This window comes from Nesoenas mayeri, assembly GCF_963082525.1.
Source record: "Nesoenas mayeri genome assembly, chromosome: 28".
In the NCBI taxonomy this organism is placed as follows: Eukaryota; Metazoa; Chordata; class Aves; order Columbiformes; family Columbidae; genus Nesoenas; species Nesoenas mayeri.
The window spans coordinates 1,659,909-1,676,597 of record NC_137558.1 but is presented as its reverse complement, the minus strand read 5'-3'; the positions used below and the strand labels follow the sequence as shown (position 1 = coordinate 1,676,597).

Below are 16,689 nucleotides of genomic sequence, written 5' to 3'. Positions count from 1 at the left end.
AGACACCCCGGAGTGTCCCTTTGCCGTGCGGATCCAGCAGCTCGAGCAGCGTGCCGGGGGGCGCTTGTGTCTGAGCAAAGCAGCAAGAGGAGGAACCTTACTGCAGTAGGACTGCTTCTCATCCGACTTGTCCTTGCAGTGGACCACGCCGTCGCAGGTCCGGCTGAAGTCAATGCAGTCGCCGTTGCCGCACTCGAACTCGTCGTGCACGTTGCAGGTGGAATTCAGGGCTGGGGAGGGCGCAGGGAGCGTCAGCTCTGCCAGGCTGAGCGTGGACTCTGCTCGCCCTCCCTGGCCCGTCCCCACCGGCTCCCACTTCCACCTTTGCAGGTGAAATCCTCCTGCAGGACTCGCTCGCCGCGGCAGGAGCAGTTGACGTGTCCCTTGGGCGTGAGCAGGCAGAGGTCCTGGCAGCCGCCGTTGTTCACCCTGCACGGGGACAGCTCGCCTAGGAGGGACAGAGCAGTCACACCAGGGACGGGCTCAGCGGTCCCGTCCCTCTGGGCAGAGGAAAAGCAGCAGCTCCTCCCCAAGATCTCCCAATGGGGCTGCGGGGGACACACAGCGTCGGGGACACCCAGTTTCCCCACATTTTGCAAGGACAATGCCCTAGGAAGAGCACAAATGGGGCAAATTCTCCCTCTCTTCAGCCTGCACAGGGTTTGGAGATGGATGAGGGTCCCGAGGGGCAACGCCAGCCCAGGAGGGATGGTGGGACGGGTTCCCCTTCCCCTGGTTGCAGACGCGGTGGACGAGCAGGGGTCTGGCAGGGGGGTCTGCAAGCATGGGGAGCAGGGGCCCACAGCGGTGACACTGCAGGGACAGGGGACCGGGGGGGTCCTTACAACTATCAGTGTCGTTGGCCACAGCGATGATGCCCATGGGTTGCTGCGGGATGTCCACACGCAGGAGCTTCATGTCGGTGCCCACGTACTTGTTGGCCCGTTGCACGGCCCTGCGCACCCAGTCTGTCCAGAAGATGTAGTCGCCATAGACAGCCAGGCCAAAGGGGTGCACGGGCTCCGATTTCAGGATCACCTGCCGGACACGGGCAAACCATGAGCACGAGGGAACGCGGGTGCGGGGCTCAGCCCATCGCCGTGTGTCCTCGGACACCGCGCCAGCCCCACGCTCGCCCCTCTCCCCCCATTCTCTCCCCCCAGGGCCAGGTCTGGACTCACGTGGCGGTGCGAGCCGTCATATTCGCAGCGTTCAATCTTGTCCAGCGTGGCATCAGAGAAATAGATCTTCTCAGCCTTGTGATCAATGGCCAGCCCGTTGGGCGTCCGTATGTCCTGGTCGATGATGATGAGGACGTTGGCACCGGAGAGGGTGGCGCGCATGATGCTGGGGTGCTGCTCGTTCCAGTTGGTCCAGAACATCAGGCTGGGAGGGGAGAGACATATGATGCCCTTTGCAAGCCCAGCTCTGCCCACCCCTCTGCTGCCGTGGGGCTTGTGGGGACTTTGGGAGGGACAGGACGCGTCCCTGTGTAAAAAGGGCTGGGAGGGGAATGGATGAGGCCACTACAGCCACCGACGGGCCACTCACTTCTGACACTCGTCCAGCACGAAGGCGCGGGGGTGATCGTCCCCCGACATGGTGATCACCGTCTCCCTCTCGAAAGCGCCCAGGCGGCTCTGGTCCACGGTGTGGCGGGTGATGGTGGAGGTGGTGTAGCTGGTCCAGTAGAGCGTGTCCCAGCCACGGTGGTACGCCAGCCCCTCCACCGAGCCCACGTCTGCGGGGGAACAGGCGGCGGTCACATCCAGCCCAGGCTGCCGGCTGCTCCGCACACTGACCGGGATGCTGGGACGCGGCTTCCTTGGCAGCCCGAAGTCATTTCTTTTAATTACCACCTAATGAAACCCCTCGGAGGCTTTGGCTGCTCGCTAACACCGCGCAGCGCCCGGGGGGGGCTGAGCTGAGGACGAGACCCCAGGAGCCTCCTGGGCAGGTTTCTGCTACCAAGTGGTAATGAGACCTCCGTATAGGAAGGCTGAGGGATGTTCACCTACGATTAAATGAGGACTTGAACTTGGCTTTCAAGTTCATGCTTTGATCATCTCCCAGGTGCTGGCCGGGACTTGCCCGGGTCCCTGCAGGAAGGAGAAGGGAAAGGGAGAAAGGGAAAGGGAGAAAGGGAAAGGGAGAAAGGGAAAGGGAGAAAGGGAAAGGGGAAAAGGAAAAGGGGGAAAGGGAAAGGGAGAAAGGGAAAGGGGAAAAGGAAAAGGGGGAAAGGGAAAGGGAGAAAGGGAAAGGGAGAAAGGGAAAGGGAGAAAGGGAAAGGGGAAAAGGAAAAGGGGGAAAGGGAAAGGGAGAAAGGGAAAGGGAAAGGGAGAGAGGGAAAGGGAAAGGGAAAGGAAGAAAGGGAAAGGGAGAAAGGGAAAGGGAGAAAGGGAAAGGGAGAAAGGGAAAGGGAGAAAGAGAAAGGGAGAAAGGGAAAGGGAGAAAGGAAAAGGGAGAAAGGAAAAGGGGGAAAGGGAAAGGGAGAAAGGGAAAGGGAGAAAGGGAAAGGGAAAGGGAGAGAGGGAAAGGGAGAAAGGGAAAGGGGAAAAGGAAAAGGGGGAAAGGGAAAGGGAGAAAGGGAAAGGGAGAAAGGGAAAAGGAAAGGGAGAAAGGGAGAAAGGGAAAGGGAGAAAGGGAAAGGGAGAAAGGGAAAGGGAGAAAGGGAAAGGGAAAGGGAAAGGGAAAGGGAAAGGGAAAGGGAAAAGGAAAGGGAAAGGGAAAGGGAAAGGGAAAGGGAAAGGGAAAGGGAAAGGGAAAGGGAAAGGGAAAGGGAAAGGAAGAGTCCTCTCTGCCAAGGCCCAGAGCCACAAAGAGACAAGGCAGACTCGTAGCCAACCAAGGAGACCTTCCCTTCAGCTCCCCAGCCAGGAACTTGAACTATAAACCCATCTTTCCTCCCTCGTTAATGATCAGCAAAAGGTTTAATGAACCAGCTACGACAGATGGGCCCTGCTCTCCCGATCTCTGCTAACAGCCATCCGAAGTGCCAAATGTAAATCCACTCATTAGCGAGCACATCCATAACCCTTGCTGGAGGTGCTCCCTGGTGACACGGAGCGGCGGCCGCGGTCCCTTCAGCCGCCGGAGGAGCCAATAAACCCAATGGAGCGCACGCCGCGGCTGGGGGTGCCGGCGGGGCACGGTTTGCCCAGGCTCTGCGGCTCTGCCGCGGGTCGAACGCAAACACGGAGCGGAGCGCGGGTTTGCTGCAGCGCATCGTTTCTAGAGCAATGCAATGCGCCGGAGCCCGGTGAGGCGCCCGCCTTGCCAAACGAGCTCTGCGGGCTCCTCCTGGCACGTCCTCTACCACAGGTGCTGCTACAAAGCTCCCAGCTGAAGCTTGAACAGCGACCACTCAAAACAGCTCTCGAAAACACCAAAGAACCAAGAAAAGGACCAAAAAGCAATTTGGTGAAGAGGCGGAGAGTTCAAGAAGTGGGGATGGACAGAAAAGAGGGGCCCAAGGGGACACGCAGGCAGAGAGAACCCCGTGACACTCACTCTCCACGATGGTCTTGCGCCCCGTGCCGTCGTCGTTGATCTGCTGGATGTTGCCAAAGTGGATGTCACTGTAGAAGATGCGGTTGCTGCCCTTGGAGCCGTAGCGGTAGTCGAAGGCCAAGGCGATGACGTTCTTCATGTGCTCGGCGTCCTCGAAGGGCTTGATGGGCGCGTTGAGGTTGTTCTCGTCCGACAGGTGGATGCTCTTGAGGATGGTGCGCTCCGAGTAGAGCAGGTAGCCGTCGTAGTCGCGGCAGCCGACGCCGTCCTCGGCCAGCATGCCGTGGGCGCAGGCGCACGTGCGCTGCCCGCCGCCGCGGAACAGGCACAGCTGCTGGCAGCCCCCGTTGTTCTGCGCACAGATGTTGGTGCCTGGGGAGGGAAGCGGAGGGTGTTTGAGGGGCTGTGGATGCTCCCGCTCGGTTGCTTTTCGCCTCTCCCCACCCCGAGGGTGAAGAAACAGGATCATGTCCATGCAGTGATGTGGCCCTTTGGCAAGGTGTGCTGGTTGGACTGAGAACGGGTTGATTTCCTTCCTGCATTACAAACCTTTCTCTTTCCCAGCCAGCACGCTCATGATTTGCACTCAGTTGGAGAACAAGCAGATACCAGCCCAGCACAGGGTTCATGTTTTGAATCGCTCTGCTCTGAGAGCCAAGGACACTCTGAGCTCTGCCCACAGGGGTGAGGCAGCGAGGAAGGGGATGGATGGACAGAGCTGGACTGGCACCCACACGGAGCAATCACACTGTTCCAGCCCATTAGCATCCTGCTCATTATTTAAGGAGAGTCGGGACTCTCTGGGTGTCCCTTCCGCTCTCTCTATGGGGCGCAGTTGGGGGAGTTTTTGGTGTGGGACATTTAGTTCGTCCTTTTACCATTTTGCAGAGGCCTCTGAGCCTTTCTGCCTTTCTCCTCTTTTCTCTCTCTGGGATCGGCTTTGGGACCAGGTGCCGTTTCCTGGCACTGGCTGCTCAGCGTGTTCATGAGGAATTGCCTTGACTATCTTTTATTTCTATTTTCTATCTATATTGACTAGTAATGTATCAGTATTTTGTTATTTTACTAAACTGTGTTTATCTCACTCCAAGTTTCTCCCTTCTGATTCTCTCCCCTGTTGCGGGGGGTGAGTGAGCGGCTCTGTGCTTGTATTGCCAGCTGGGGTTCAACCATGACATGAGGCCACAGCAGCCCATTTGTTTCTGTCCCCATCCCAAGGGGGGACCCCCCGCACCTTTCTGCCTGGCCCGGTTGAAGACTTTGATGTCCTTGAGCTGCACGCCGATCCCCGTCCGCAGGGACACCGACTCGGTGGCGTTGTCCTTGTTGCCTCTCTTGATGGAGCCATTCGCGTGGGTCCTAAGAAAGCAGAGAGTCACTCAATGGCCACCGCAGGGACCGCCAGCAGCACCCGGCTCTGTCACCCCCTCAGCAGCGCCCGAACCCTGGGGCTCCATACCTATCGCTCCAGTAAATGTACTCCTCGAAGACCGACACCGAGAACATGTCCATGTTGTTGCTGGACAGGACGACCTCTCGGTTTTCACCCGTCTCCAGGTCGATCCGTTCGATCTTGTCCGTCCGGGCGTCGCACCAGTAAAGCTTCCCGTCCTGAGGCGATAGGAAAGCAGCCCCGTCAGCGATGGAGCAGCACGGTGGCACCGTCCCCAACTCCCGCCACCCTGCACAACCCTCCTGGCCCTGGGGAGGAGACTCCAGGGCCCTGGGGATGGCAGCGGCTCCCCACGAGGCCCCAGCCGGCCCCCGCACCTCGTAGTCGACAGATATCCCATTGGGCCAACTGATGCTGACGTTCACCAGCACCATCCGCTCCGTCCCGTCCAGGCGCGAGCGTTCGATGCGGGGGTACTGGCCCCACTCCGTCCAGAACAGATACCTGCAGGGGACAGCAGGGACGTCACCACGGGGCTGGCCAGCAGCAGCACCTTTGGGGCTTTTGGCCACGGGACAAACACTTCTCCCCATCATCCATCCACACCGGGGCCTCAGTCCAGAGGCTGTCACGGCGGAGACCCGTGAGTCCTTCTTTCCTCCGTGCAAACTGGGGGTCCCCGGTACGTGGCCACCCCCCCAGCCAACTGCCCCTCCATGCAGCTTCGTGCGGTGTCTCACCCCTTCTCTGGATGGACCGTGATGGCGCGTGGCTTGTCCAGCCCCTGTGAGATGACCACGTAGCGGAAGGAGCCGTTCAGCCTGGCCACCTCGATGACATCGAAGCCCTGGTCCGTCCAGTAGATGTTTCCTGCAGAGAGCGGCCGGTGAGGACCCCGCGTGAGCCCCGCTCCCCATCCACCCTGGCCCCGGAGCCCCGGCTCACCGGCGATCCAGTCCACGGCGATGCCCTCCACGCGGCCAATGCCGTTGGTGACCACGTCCTCCCGCCACGTCTGGTCCCGCTTGGCCCGGCTGATGGTGCTCAGCCCCATGTCCACCCAGTAAATGGTGTCGTTCTCTGAGAGGGGCCAGGCAGGAGAGGGGGTGTCAGTGACCGTCACCCCACAGACGGCACAAAGCTGGGCTGAGCTGCACCCACAGCAGTGGGGACTTGGGACCTTCACCCCGAGAGGAGATGCCGCCAAAGGACAGTCTGGTGACATCCCCCTCCCACCTCTCCAGCCCTGCTGTCCCACTCCCAGCCCCGCGTCACCTGCGTGGAAGTCGATCCCCACGGCCAGCGAGGTCCCTGACACGGGCACGAGCGCATCCGACTTGTCGTTGGGGTCCAGGGGAATCCCACGGATCCCCTCGTGGACTGAGTACAGGAGGAAGGAGCCAACACCTGCGAGATGGATGCGGGGACGGTCAGACGCATCCCGCAAGCCACACGCTGTCCCTTCAGCAGCCACAACTCGTGGCAAAGGCTTCAAGCCCCCGAGCAGCCTGTTCCAGGGGTCCTGACCCACAGCAGGGAACGGGGGAGGCACGAGCGGGGCCTCTTCCCAGAGCCGCCTCCGTCCCCGAGCGTTGGCAAAGGCTCCGGGCTGCATCTGGGTCAGGGCAGCGCTTGTTATTCAGTCCCTGCCCTGACCCAGATGGCGCAGCAGCTCTGCCAGCCCCCTCCAAAACCACCGAGAACATTTTGCACACAAACAGCCTTTGAGAGGCCCTGGCAGCAACCGGGGAGCGAGGGAGCTCTTCCCTCCCAAGGGAAACAGCGCCAAAACAGGGCAAGGATGTGCGGAGCAAAGGGACACGCTCACCTTCGCAGGACTGCTGCCCGCTCTTCAGGCTGTAACCGGCCGTGCACATGCAGGAGCGGGAGCTCTCGGACGTGGGCAGGCAGAGCTGCGAGCAGTCGCCGTTGTTGAGGCTGCAGGGGTTGGTTCCAGCTGCCGCGGAGAGAAGGGGGGTGAGGGCACCGCGGAGCGGCCGCTGCGGGGCTGCGGCGCCGGCACCGCGCGCTCACCTTGCTGGATGCTCTCGTCGTACACCTTCATGTGCATCACCAGCGTGGTGCTGTTGCGCAGCACCGTCACCTCCGAGCCGTCCTTCTTCTTGCAGGTGCCCATCCTCTCGGAGGCCTGGTCAGCCCACCACAGCTTGTCACCTGCAAGGAGAAGGTAGAACATGCAGCAGCTTCCCCCGTCCCCTCCCATCGCAGCTGTAAAGATTTACACATGACGGCCTGCAAGAAGCGGGTCTGAACCCGGTCTTTGGTGGAGAAGCATCCCCTCCACAGCTGCTCGAGGTGGCAAGTGTTTGGGGAGGGTCAGGAGAAAGGAAAGGGCTCCACGAGCCGTCCCCGTCACCCTGCCAGCTCTCACCCATGATGGCCAGGGCGGTGGCCTTGCTGAGCTGACCCCGCACAGACTCGATCACCTCCAGGTTGCTGCCGTCCAGGTTGCAGCGGTTGATGGTGCCGTTGCCAGAGCTGATCCAGTACAGCTTGCTCTCTGGGTAGTCGATGGCCAGGCCTGGAAAGCACGAGGCCATCAGTGACCGGGCAGCACACAGGGACCGTCACCAATCGGGAGGCGGGACAATACCGGCCGAGCAGATGGGGCGATGGACAGAATGGAAGACCCAGCACAAACAAGCCGCCAGGCCCATGGGGAGCTGGGGCTGCCAGAGAGGGAACCGCAGGTTTTCAGGGCCCTGCAAGGCAGGGTGACACCGGGGGACACCGGGGGGTCCGTACCAACAGGCCCTTTCTGGTTGGTGAAGAGCAGAGTGCGGTTGCTGCCATCCATGTTGGCCACGCTGATGTTGTCCCCGTCTGTCCAGTAAAGTTTCCTGCGCCGGGGAGGGAACACTGAGCACGGCAGCACCGTGGAGATGTCCCCCTCAGCCTGCCAGCACCGTGTACATCCAACATACCCCCGGAGCGGGTGAACCACCAGGCAGTGGGGCTTGTCCAGCCCCTGGATCACCGCGTTCTTGAAGGAGCCGTCCAGCCGTGCCACGTTGATCTGCTTCTTGTTGGCGTCGTAGCTGGTCCAGAAGAGGTTTCTGGAAACCCAATCCACAGAGAGGCCGTGAGCGTTGGGCAGGTCTGGAAGGCAAGAGAGGAAGGAGACGCGTCAGTTGTGCAAACAGGGTTGCGGTGACACCCAGAGAAGGGCTGATCTCATGGAGCAGCCGTGCGGCGGGTTCTCCCGCACACCCACCCGCGGACACGACGGTCTCCACGCCGGTGCCGTTGATGAAGGCTCTCTTGATGGTCTGGGTGCGCACGTCGGACCAGTAAATGCGCTGCTCCAGGGCGTCGTAATCCACCACCGTGACGTTGTCGATGTCGGGCACCGTGAAGGAGATGATGTAGTTGTAGTAGGGGTTGTCGATGTCCACGCCGCGGATCTCCATCTGCCGCGCGTACAGCAGGAACTTCTTAAACTCTGGGGAGGACGAGAGGGGCAGCGCTGGGACCGCAGCCCGGGCGGCGGAGCCGGTGCCGCTGCCGCGGGGTGGGCTGGCAGCCCCTACCATAGCAGGTGGTGTTGTCCTTGTCCAGCTTCATGAGGTGGGGACAGGCGCAGGACAGTGTGCGGTTGTAGTTGATGAGGCAGAGGTGGGAACACGGCCCTTTGCCCCCATTGGCTTCGCAGGGATTAGGAGCTGCAAACGGGACGAGACTCAGCAACATCCCGGTTCCGGGGACACCGAGCGCCTGTGCCACCTCCCCATCATGCATCCCCCGTCCCATCCCACCGCCTGCGCGTCCCCAGGCCTCACCCAGGGGCTGCCGGGACGGGTGGTAGACCTGCAGGTCGAAGGGCTGCGTGTTGGTCCTCTGCACCACCGTCACGTTGTGCCCCGTCCACTTGTTGGCCTTGGCCAGCGTGTTGGTGCGCCAGTCGGTCCAGTAGACCTCCCCCCCGTACAGGGTGACGGCGAAGGGATGCGACAGGTACTCGTGTCCCCGCAGCACCTCGATGTGCCCTGTCCCGTCGTACAGCGCTGAGTAGATGGCGTCTGACCTGCGCCCGGCAGAGACGAGGGGTGAGAGCAGGCAGGGGACGGGCCGGGGACAGGGAGCGGGGCCGGAGGGGACAGGGAGGCGCAGGGCAGAGACGGGTTGTCCTGGTCCCACCTGGCGTCGATCCAGAGGATGCGCTTCTCCAGGTAGTCGACAGTGAGCCCGTTGGGCCAGCCCCCCGAGCCCGTCTCCTTGTGGATGGTGCGCCGGCCCGCGCCGCTCATGGAGGCGGCCTCGATGCGCGGCAGGCTGGCGTCCCAGTCCGTCCAGAACAGGATCCTGTGGGGGACAGCGAGGGGGACGGGCAGCATGGGGACACTGACCTCTGCCCCAGCCCAGTCCCTGTGCAAGAGGCCAAAGATCACAGAACCCCAGAGTGTCAGGGGTTGAAGGGACCTGGAAAGCTCATCCAGTGCAATCCCCCCATGGAGCAGGAACACCCAGATGAGGTTACACAGGAACCAGGCGGGTTGGAATGTCTGCACAGAAGGAGACTCCACAACCCCCCTGGGCAGCCTGGGCCAGGCTCTGCCACCCTCACCACCAACAAGTTTCTGCTCATCTTTAAGCGGAACCTCCTGTGTTCCAGTTTGCACCCATTGCCCCTTGTCCTGTCACTGGTTGTCACCAGCAGAGCCTGGCTCCATCCTCCTGACACTGCCCCTTTCCATATTGATCCCCAGGAATGAGTCCCCCCTCAGTGTCCTCTTGTCCAGCTCCAGAGCCCCAGCTCCCTCAGCCTTTCCTCACACAGGAGATGCTCCACTCCCTGCAGCATCTTGGTGGCTGCGCTGGACTCTCTGCAGCAGTTCCCTGTCCTGCTGGAGCTGAGGGGCCACAACTGGACACAAGATTCCAGGTGTGGTCTCCCCAGGGCAGAGCAGAGGGGCAGGAGAACCTCTCTGACCTACTGACCACCCCCTTCTAACCCACCCCAGGGTGCCACCACATCCCGGTGACGAACCCCCCCTCCTGCCGTACCCATAGCGGGGGTCCAGGGCGATGGCACGGGGATGCTCAATGTCCCCAGCCAGCAGTGTGGTTCGCATGGTGCCATCCAGTTTGGCCACCTCGATCTGGTCCAGGTTGCTCTCCACCCAGTAGATGTTGCCGGCGATCCAGTCCACAGCCAGGCCCTCGGGGGTGGCCAGCCCGTACTGGATCACCACCTCGAAGCTGGTCAGAGCTGCGGGACAGCACCAGGGGGGCTCAGGCTGCTGTCCCCTCCTGTCCCACTTGCCACCATCACACCTCAGTCTAGAACAGCTCCCAGTGCGCTGGACTGGGTTCGCCGGCAGGGACACATGGTCCTGGTGCCGGGTCCCGGTGTCCCTGTCCCACAGCACTGATGGGGAGGGGACCCAGTTTTGTGCTCCCAGCTGCTGGGATTAGGAGCTGCAAATGGGACGAGACTCAGCAACATCCCGGTTCCGGGGACAACGAGCGCCTGTGCCACCTCCCCACCATGCATCACCCGTCCCATCCCATCGCCTCCGCGGGCTGCAGTTACCATTAGGGAAGTGCTGGGAGTGCTAATTAACTCCTGCATAACAAGCCACTTTGGACGGGATCACTACAGGGGCTGTGGGCTCCAGCAGCCACCCTACCCCAGAACCGTCCCATTCATCTGGCCCCCACCCAGCGCCACGCACCCCCGTTCTCCAGCAGCTTTCCCCTGTAGATTTTGTCCTCCACCACGTCGGTCCAGTACAGCGAGCTCTGGTTGAGGAGGAAGTCCAAGGCGATGGTGTTGCGCAGCCCGGGGACCAGGACGCTGTAGTCGCCCCGGTGCAGGTCGATGCGGCGGATCTCGTGGCGGTTGGAGAAGATGATGAACGGCTTGAAGGGGTCTGGAGAGAGCAGAAAAGGGTCAGAAGGGACACGGGGAGGCGGGGGTGACTGGCAGGGGTTGCAGGACCACCCGCACCCCCAAGGGCAGCTCGTGCTGCGGGGGGACAAGCAATGTGGCCACCATCAGCAGGCAGATCCTCCCAGGACCCGGCTGTGCCCATCGGCACAATCCTCAGCTCCACTGCTGCTGCCCCCGAGAGCTGGGGGACACGGGGACGCTCTGTGACAGGCAGTGGGGTAGTGGCAGCCCTGCAGCCCCACACGCACCCAGGCTGCGGCAGCTCTCGCCGTCGGGCTCCAGCATCCAGCCCTCGTAGCAGGAGCACTTGACGTTGTACTTGTCCTGCTCGCACTTCTGGCTGCACTTGAGGTGCTTGGCGCAGTAGCTCTGGATCTGGCAGGTCTTGTTGTCCGCGCCCAGCTCCATGCCCAGGGGACAGGAGCAGACGATGCCCTCGCCGGGGGCCACGGTGCAGTTGTGGCTGCAGCCGCCGTTGTTCAGGGAGCACTGGTCTGTGCAAGAAGAGAGGACACGCTCGTCAGGTCCTCGTCCTGCTGCCAGCTTGGGGACACCCTGCACCCTGGGGACACCGCGTGTACTGGGGACACGCCATGTCCTGGGGACACTGCGTGTCTTGGGGACACCGCGCGCCTTGGGGACACCGCGCATCCTGGGGACACTGCGCATCTTGGGGACACCGCGCATCCTGGGGACACCGCACATCCTGGGGACACCCCATGTCCTGGGGACACCGCGCATCCTGGGGACACTGCGCGCCTTGGGGATACCGCGCGTCTTGGGGACACCGCGCATCCTGGGAACACCGCGCGTCTTGGGGACACCGCGCATCCTGGGGACACCGCGCGTCTTGGGGACACCGCGCGTCTTGGGGACACCGCACGTACTGGGGACACTGCGCGTCTTGGGGACACCGCGCATCCTGGGGACACCCCATGTCCTGGGGACACTGCGCATCTCGGGGATACCGCGCGTCTTGGGGACACCATGCGTCCTGGGGACACTGCGCATCTTGGGGACACCGCGTGTACTGGGGACACCGCGCGTACTGGGGACACTGCGTGTCTTGGGGACACCGCGCATCCTGGGGACACCCCACGTCTTTGGGACACCCCACGTCCTGGGGACACTGCGCATCTTGGGGACACCGCGCATCCTGGGGACACCCCATGTCCTGGGGACACTGCGCGCCTTGGGGATACCGCGCGTCCTGGGGACACCGCGCATCCTGGGGACACCTCGCGTACTGGGGACACCCCATGTCCTGGGGACACTGCGTGTCTTGGGGACACTGCGCATCTTGGGGACACCCCACGTCTTTGGGACACCCCACGTCCTTGGGACACCCCATGTCCTTGGGACACCGTGTATCCTGGGGATACCGCGCATCCTGGGGACACCCCACGTCCTGGGGACATTGCGTGTCCTGGGGACATTGTGCGTCCTGGGGACACCTCATGTCCTGGGGACACTGCGTGTCCTGGAGACACCTCGAGTCCTGGGGACACCCCATGTCCTGGGGACACCCCACATCCTGGGGACACTGCGCGTCCTGGGGACACCGCGTGCTCACCGCAGAGCTCGCCCTCGTCGGAGCCGTCCCCACAGTCGTCGGAGCCGTCGCAGAGCTTCTCGGGGGGGAGGCAAATGGACGTGTTGTTGGCGCAGGTGTGCGAGGGGGGTTTGCACACCAGCGACTCGCAGTTCTCCTCGTCCGAGTTGTCCTCGCAGTCGCTGTCCCCGTCACAGACCCAGGCCTTGCTGATGCAGCGGGCTGCCGAGGGGGGAGATCACACACAGAGATGTTATTTCAGTTACCTGGGGTTCTGGCTGCCCTGGAGCTGGTGTCACCCCAATGCCTCCAAGCTCCAGAGCCCCAGCTCCCTCAGCCTTTCCTCACACGGGAGATGCTCCACTCCCTCCAGCATCTTGGTGGCTGTGCTGGACTCTCTCCAGCAGTTCCCTGTCCTGCTGGAACTGAGGGGCCACAGCTGGACACAAGATTCCAGGTGTGGTCTCCCCAGGGCAGAGCAGAGGGGCAGGAGAACCTCTCTGACCTACTGACCCCCCCTTCTAACCCACCCCACGTCCCATTGGCTTCCTGGCCACAAGGGCCCAGTGCTGGCTCAGCCCACAGCACCCGGGATTCCCAGCTGGTCTCCCATCCAAGTACTGACCGGGCCCGACCCTGCTTAGCTTCTGAGATCAGACGAGATCAGGCATTCTCAGGGTGCTATGGCTGCGTATATTATACATATATATATGTACGCATATATATATGTTCACCAAGCACATCCCGATAGTATCTGAACTAAACCCTTTTCTCAAGGGCAGAGCAGAGGGGCAGGAGAACCTCTCTGACCTACTGACCACCCCCTTCTAACCCACTCCAGGTCCCATTGGCTTCCTGGCCACAAGGGCCCAGTGCTGGCTCATGGTCACCCTGCTGTCCCCAGGACCCCCAGGTCCCTTTTTACCGCTCCAACAGCTCATTCCCAGCTTATACTGGGACCTGGAGTTGTTCCTCCCCAGGTCACCCCTCCCCTGCTCTCACCTGAGTCCTTGCAGCCAAACTTGACATTGGGGTCGCAGACGTGGGTGACCCCCTCGCAGTTCTTCTCGTCGCTGGAGTCCATGCAGTCCGTGTCGCCGTCGCAGCGCCAGCGCATGGGGATGCAGAGCCCGTCCAGCCGGCACTGGAACTCATCGGTGTGGCAGCCCCCGGGGGGGCGCGTGGCTGGTGGGAGGACACAGCACCCGGTCACCAACCGTGCCTGGAGGAGCCGGGGGGCTTGGGGGGCAGGAGGAGAACTGGGGGTACCCAGAGGGACTACTTGGGTGGGCAGATTCCCTGTTTGGAAGTGGGGGCTCTACTGGGGGGGCTTTTGGCTCTCCAGGCAGGATGGCAGCAAAGCTGACGCCTGAGAGGCTCCATTGACCGCGCTCACCCCCCCATCGCCCGCAGGACCTGGGACCCCCGTGGGGACACCGAGGGCCAGCCCAGCCTCACCCTGGTTGGTGCAGTTGGCGTGAGTCTCGTCGCTGTAGTCCCCGCAGTCGTTGTCCCCGTCGCAGGTCCAGTGCACGGGGATGCAGCGCCCGCTGTTGCACTTGAACTGGTTGCTGGAGCAGGAGTGGCTGCAGCCCGCCTCGTCACTATTGTCCCCGCAGTCGTTGTCTGCGGAGGGAACAGCAGCGGGAGGGGGTTCAGGGGGTGCCCGGCCGGCCGGGGGGGCTGGCGGAGCCACAGCAAGAGCGACGAGGCACAGACCCCTCGCCAGAGCGGGGAAGCAGGAACAAGAGGGATGGGATGGAGCAGTTCCACACCGGCGGCAGGAGCGGGGCGACGGGCGGCCCCTCGCAGCGGGACCCCCGTGGGGAGGCCAGGATGAGCAGAGACCCCCCGGCCCTCCCGCCCCCCCGCCACAGCACCAGCAGCGCACAGAGAAAATGAAACACAGAAACTGCATAGATCAGCCATGAACCTGGGGGGGCCGGGAGGGCGCACGGGGCCGCTCCGGGTGTGGGGGGCTGGGGACGGTGCGCTCCCTACGGGGCACAGCTGGGGGGCTGGTATGGCCAATTGGGGGGTGTCGCTTGCCTGAGGGTGCTGCCACACCAGGCAGGGGCTGGAACCACCACAGGGCTCCACTCCATTGCAGCTAAAGGCTGTTTGCACAGGGGAGCTGGTGACAGACGTGGGGACAATGGCACTGGGGCTGCTGGTGGCTTCGGCAGCTCCTGCTGCGGTAGAGCCCGAACTGCTCCAAGATCCCACCACCAGCAGCTTCACCAAACACACTCGGTGAGCCAGAGCTGGGGGGCACTGCCAAACATGGGGGGCACTGCCACAGCTGGGGGGCACTGCCAAAGATGGGGGGCACTGCCGGTGTCTATAGGAGCACCCCCGGAGCTCTCAGCACTTTAGGGGGGCAGGTTTGGGGGCTGCATGGGGCCAGGTTGGGGCTGGTGCATGTTGATCTATGCACTAACCGGTAGGTTTTGGACAGTTCTTTTCGTCAGAGCCATCCCCACAATCTTTTTCTGAAACACAGAACCAACCAGACAGGAGAGTGGGCACAATGACAAACAAAACACCACGACACGGCACACGCACAGAGAGCGGAACGAAACCACAGTGACGCCGGGACATGGAGAGGGACACAGAGGCTGCGCAGGCACCGCGAGCGGCCGGGGGGTGAGAGCAGACGCAGGGGAGGGACTGGGGAGCCTTGGGGCAAACCCTCTCTACCCAGCCTGGTCCTGGGAACAGATCCAAGGCCAGACCTGAGACCTCTCCTGCCTGCCCGGGGCTCTGGGACGGCTCAGCATGCGGCAGCACAAGCCGCTCGCCTTGAAAACTGGGGCAGGGTTTCGGCCACCTTGCAAAGAACACCAAGGTCTGCTGAAACAATCCCTGCAACGTGCGCTCCCCCAAGGGCAGCCAAGGAAAACGCGGGGCTCGGTGCTGCAGGATGTGCTCACAGCTCCAGCTAAAGCCTCCTCCCTGCAGGGCCGGGCTCTGCGGGTCAGCGCAAGTGGCTTTTGCAGGGATGGGGTCTCCTGCCAGGCTGGCACCCCTGCGTCTGATCTCGGCTGCGCCCCCTCGGCAGCGGCACGGCCGCGGTCCTTACCGTTGTCACAGCGCCAGTTGATGTTGATGCAGCGGCCGTTGTTGCAGGTGAACTGCGTCAAGGGGAAGCAGGTCGGGTAGGCTGCGAGGAGGTGGAGGCACCGTCAGCATCGCGGAGACACCCCGCGCCCCGATCTCACACCCGCTCCATCGGTGGGGTGAGGAGCAGCGCTCCCAGTGCTCCCAGTGCTCCCAGCGCTCCCAGTGCTCCCCATCCCAGCTCACCGCATGATGCAGACTCATCGGAGCGGTCCCCGCAGTCGTCATCCAGGTCGCACGTCCAGGAGATGGGGATGCAGCGCCCGCTGGCACAGGAGAACTGGTTGGGGGAGCAGGTCCGAGCTGGCCCGGGGACAGACAGACAGACAGAGCTTTAGGAGCTGGCGGTGCCAGGGGCCAGCGAAGGCCGTGGCGTGGCACAGCGGCGCAAGCTCTCCCGCTGCTCCCCGAGGACGGGGCAGGTTCCTCACCCGAGCAGGTGGAGTTGGACTCGTCCTCGTTGTTCCCGCAGTCGTTGTCCCCATCGCAGAGCCAGCGGTTGGGGATGCAGCGGTTGTTCTTGCACTTGAAGCGGTCCGAGGGGCAGGTGTGCTGGTCTGTGGGGAGACACACTCAGGACCTGCCCTTCTCCATCCCACCCCCAACTCCTCTCCACGGCTGGTGGAGAGAAAAACAGAGAGCAAAGGAGATTGGCCATGGCGCTTAGTGCCATGATCTAGTAAACGGACTAGAGTTGGACCAAGGGTTGGACTCGATGATCTCTGAGGTCTTTTCCAACCCAGTCGATTCTGTGATTCTGTGTGAACCTCCAACATCCCCCCTCAAGCGCTCCAGCCCACTCCCCTCCTAGAGCTGGGGAGGCGACACAGGGCTCCTGGCTGCCCAACCCCAATCCAGCCACTGTTTCCACATCTGGAGAAAGCTCAGCCCCAATCCTGCTGTCCCAGCAGCACATGAACCGCTGTCGCAGCGGGCAGGAGGTGGTTACGCACGGCAGAGCTCAGGGGCCTCGTCGCTGTTGTCCAGGCAGTCGTTGTCCCCGTCGCATTTCCAGCGCTCCTGGATGCAGCGGTTGTTCTTGCAGGCGAACTCCCCGGGCTGGCACTGCGGAGGGGGGATGTAGGACGGGTTGGCTGGCAAGGGAAAAGCAGAGGGAAGGGATGATTTTAACCAAGTGGAGGGCAGCAGGGACACTCCTGTGTCCCCAGGGTGTCTACACAACCGCCCAGCAGCCCTGAG

The 16,689-nt window shown here is 62.6% G+C and overlaps 1 protein-coding gene across 1 annotated transcript in view; it reads right to left on the bottom strand.

Annotated features, from left to right (window-relative positions):
* The window catches only part of LRP1 (LDL receptor related protein 1), a gene marked incomplete at both ends in the record, with an annotated part of 80,568 nt that overhangs the window by 21,528 nt on the left and 42,351 nt on the right, over positions 1-16,689 (bottom strand). Inside the window, 31 exons of the mRNA XM_080360587.1 lie at positions 102-230; positions 323-448; positions 846-1,038; positions 1,182-1,386; positions 1,552-1,741; positions 3,511-3,882; positions 4,745-4,869; positions 4,970-5,121; positions 5,281-5,407; positions 5,644-5,773; positions 5,849-5,983; positions 6,179-6,310; positions 6,732-6,860; positions 6,938-7,078; positions 7,296-7,445; positions 7,670-7,764; positions 7,849-8,023; positions 8,139-8,366; positions 8,455-8,586; positions 8,704-8,948; positions 9,062-9,226; positions 9,929-10,133; positions 10,600-10,797; positions 11,066-11,311; positions 12,391-12,591; positions 13,372-13,554; positions 13,828-13,995; positions 15,452-15,532; positions 15,676-15,792; positions 15,921-16,046; positions 16,443-16,583. Of these exons, the coding sequence (XP_080216713.1) occupies positions 102-230; positions 323-448; positions 846-1,038; positions 1,182-1,386; positions 1,552-1,741; positions 3,511-3,882; positions 4,745-4,869; positions 4,970-5,121; positions 5,281-5,407; positions 5,644-5,773; positions 5,849-5,983; positions 6,179-6,310; positions 6,732-6,860; positions 6,938-7,078; positions 7,296-7,445; positions 7,670-7,764; positions 7,849-8,023; positions 8,139-8,366; positions 8,455-8,586; positions 8,704-8,948; positions 9,062-9,226; positions 9,929-10,133; positions 10,600-10,797; positions 11,066-11,311; positions 12,391-12,591; positions 13,372-13,554; positions 13,828-13,995; positions 15,452-15,532; positions 15,676-15,792; positions 15,921-16,046; positions 16,443-16,583 (5,142 nt within the window). The remainder of the gene's footprint in view (positions 1-101; positions 231-322; positions 449-845; positions 1,039-1,181; positions 1,387-1,551; positions 1,742-3,510; positions 3,883-4,744; positions 4,870-4,969; positions 5,122-5,280; positions 5,408-5,643; positions 5,774-5,848; positions 5,984-6,178; positions 6,311-6,731; positions 6,861-6,937; positions 7,079-7,295; positions 7,446-7,669; positions 7,765-7,848; positions 8,024-8,138; positions 8,367-8,454; positions 8,587-8,703; positions 8,949-9,061; positions 9,227-9,928; positions 10,134-10,599; positions 10,798-11,065; positions 11,312-12,390; positions 12,592-13,371; positions 13,555-13,827; positions 13,996-15,451; positions 15,533-15,675; positions 15,793-15,920; positions 16,047-16,442; positions 16,584-16,689) is intronic.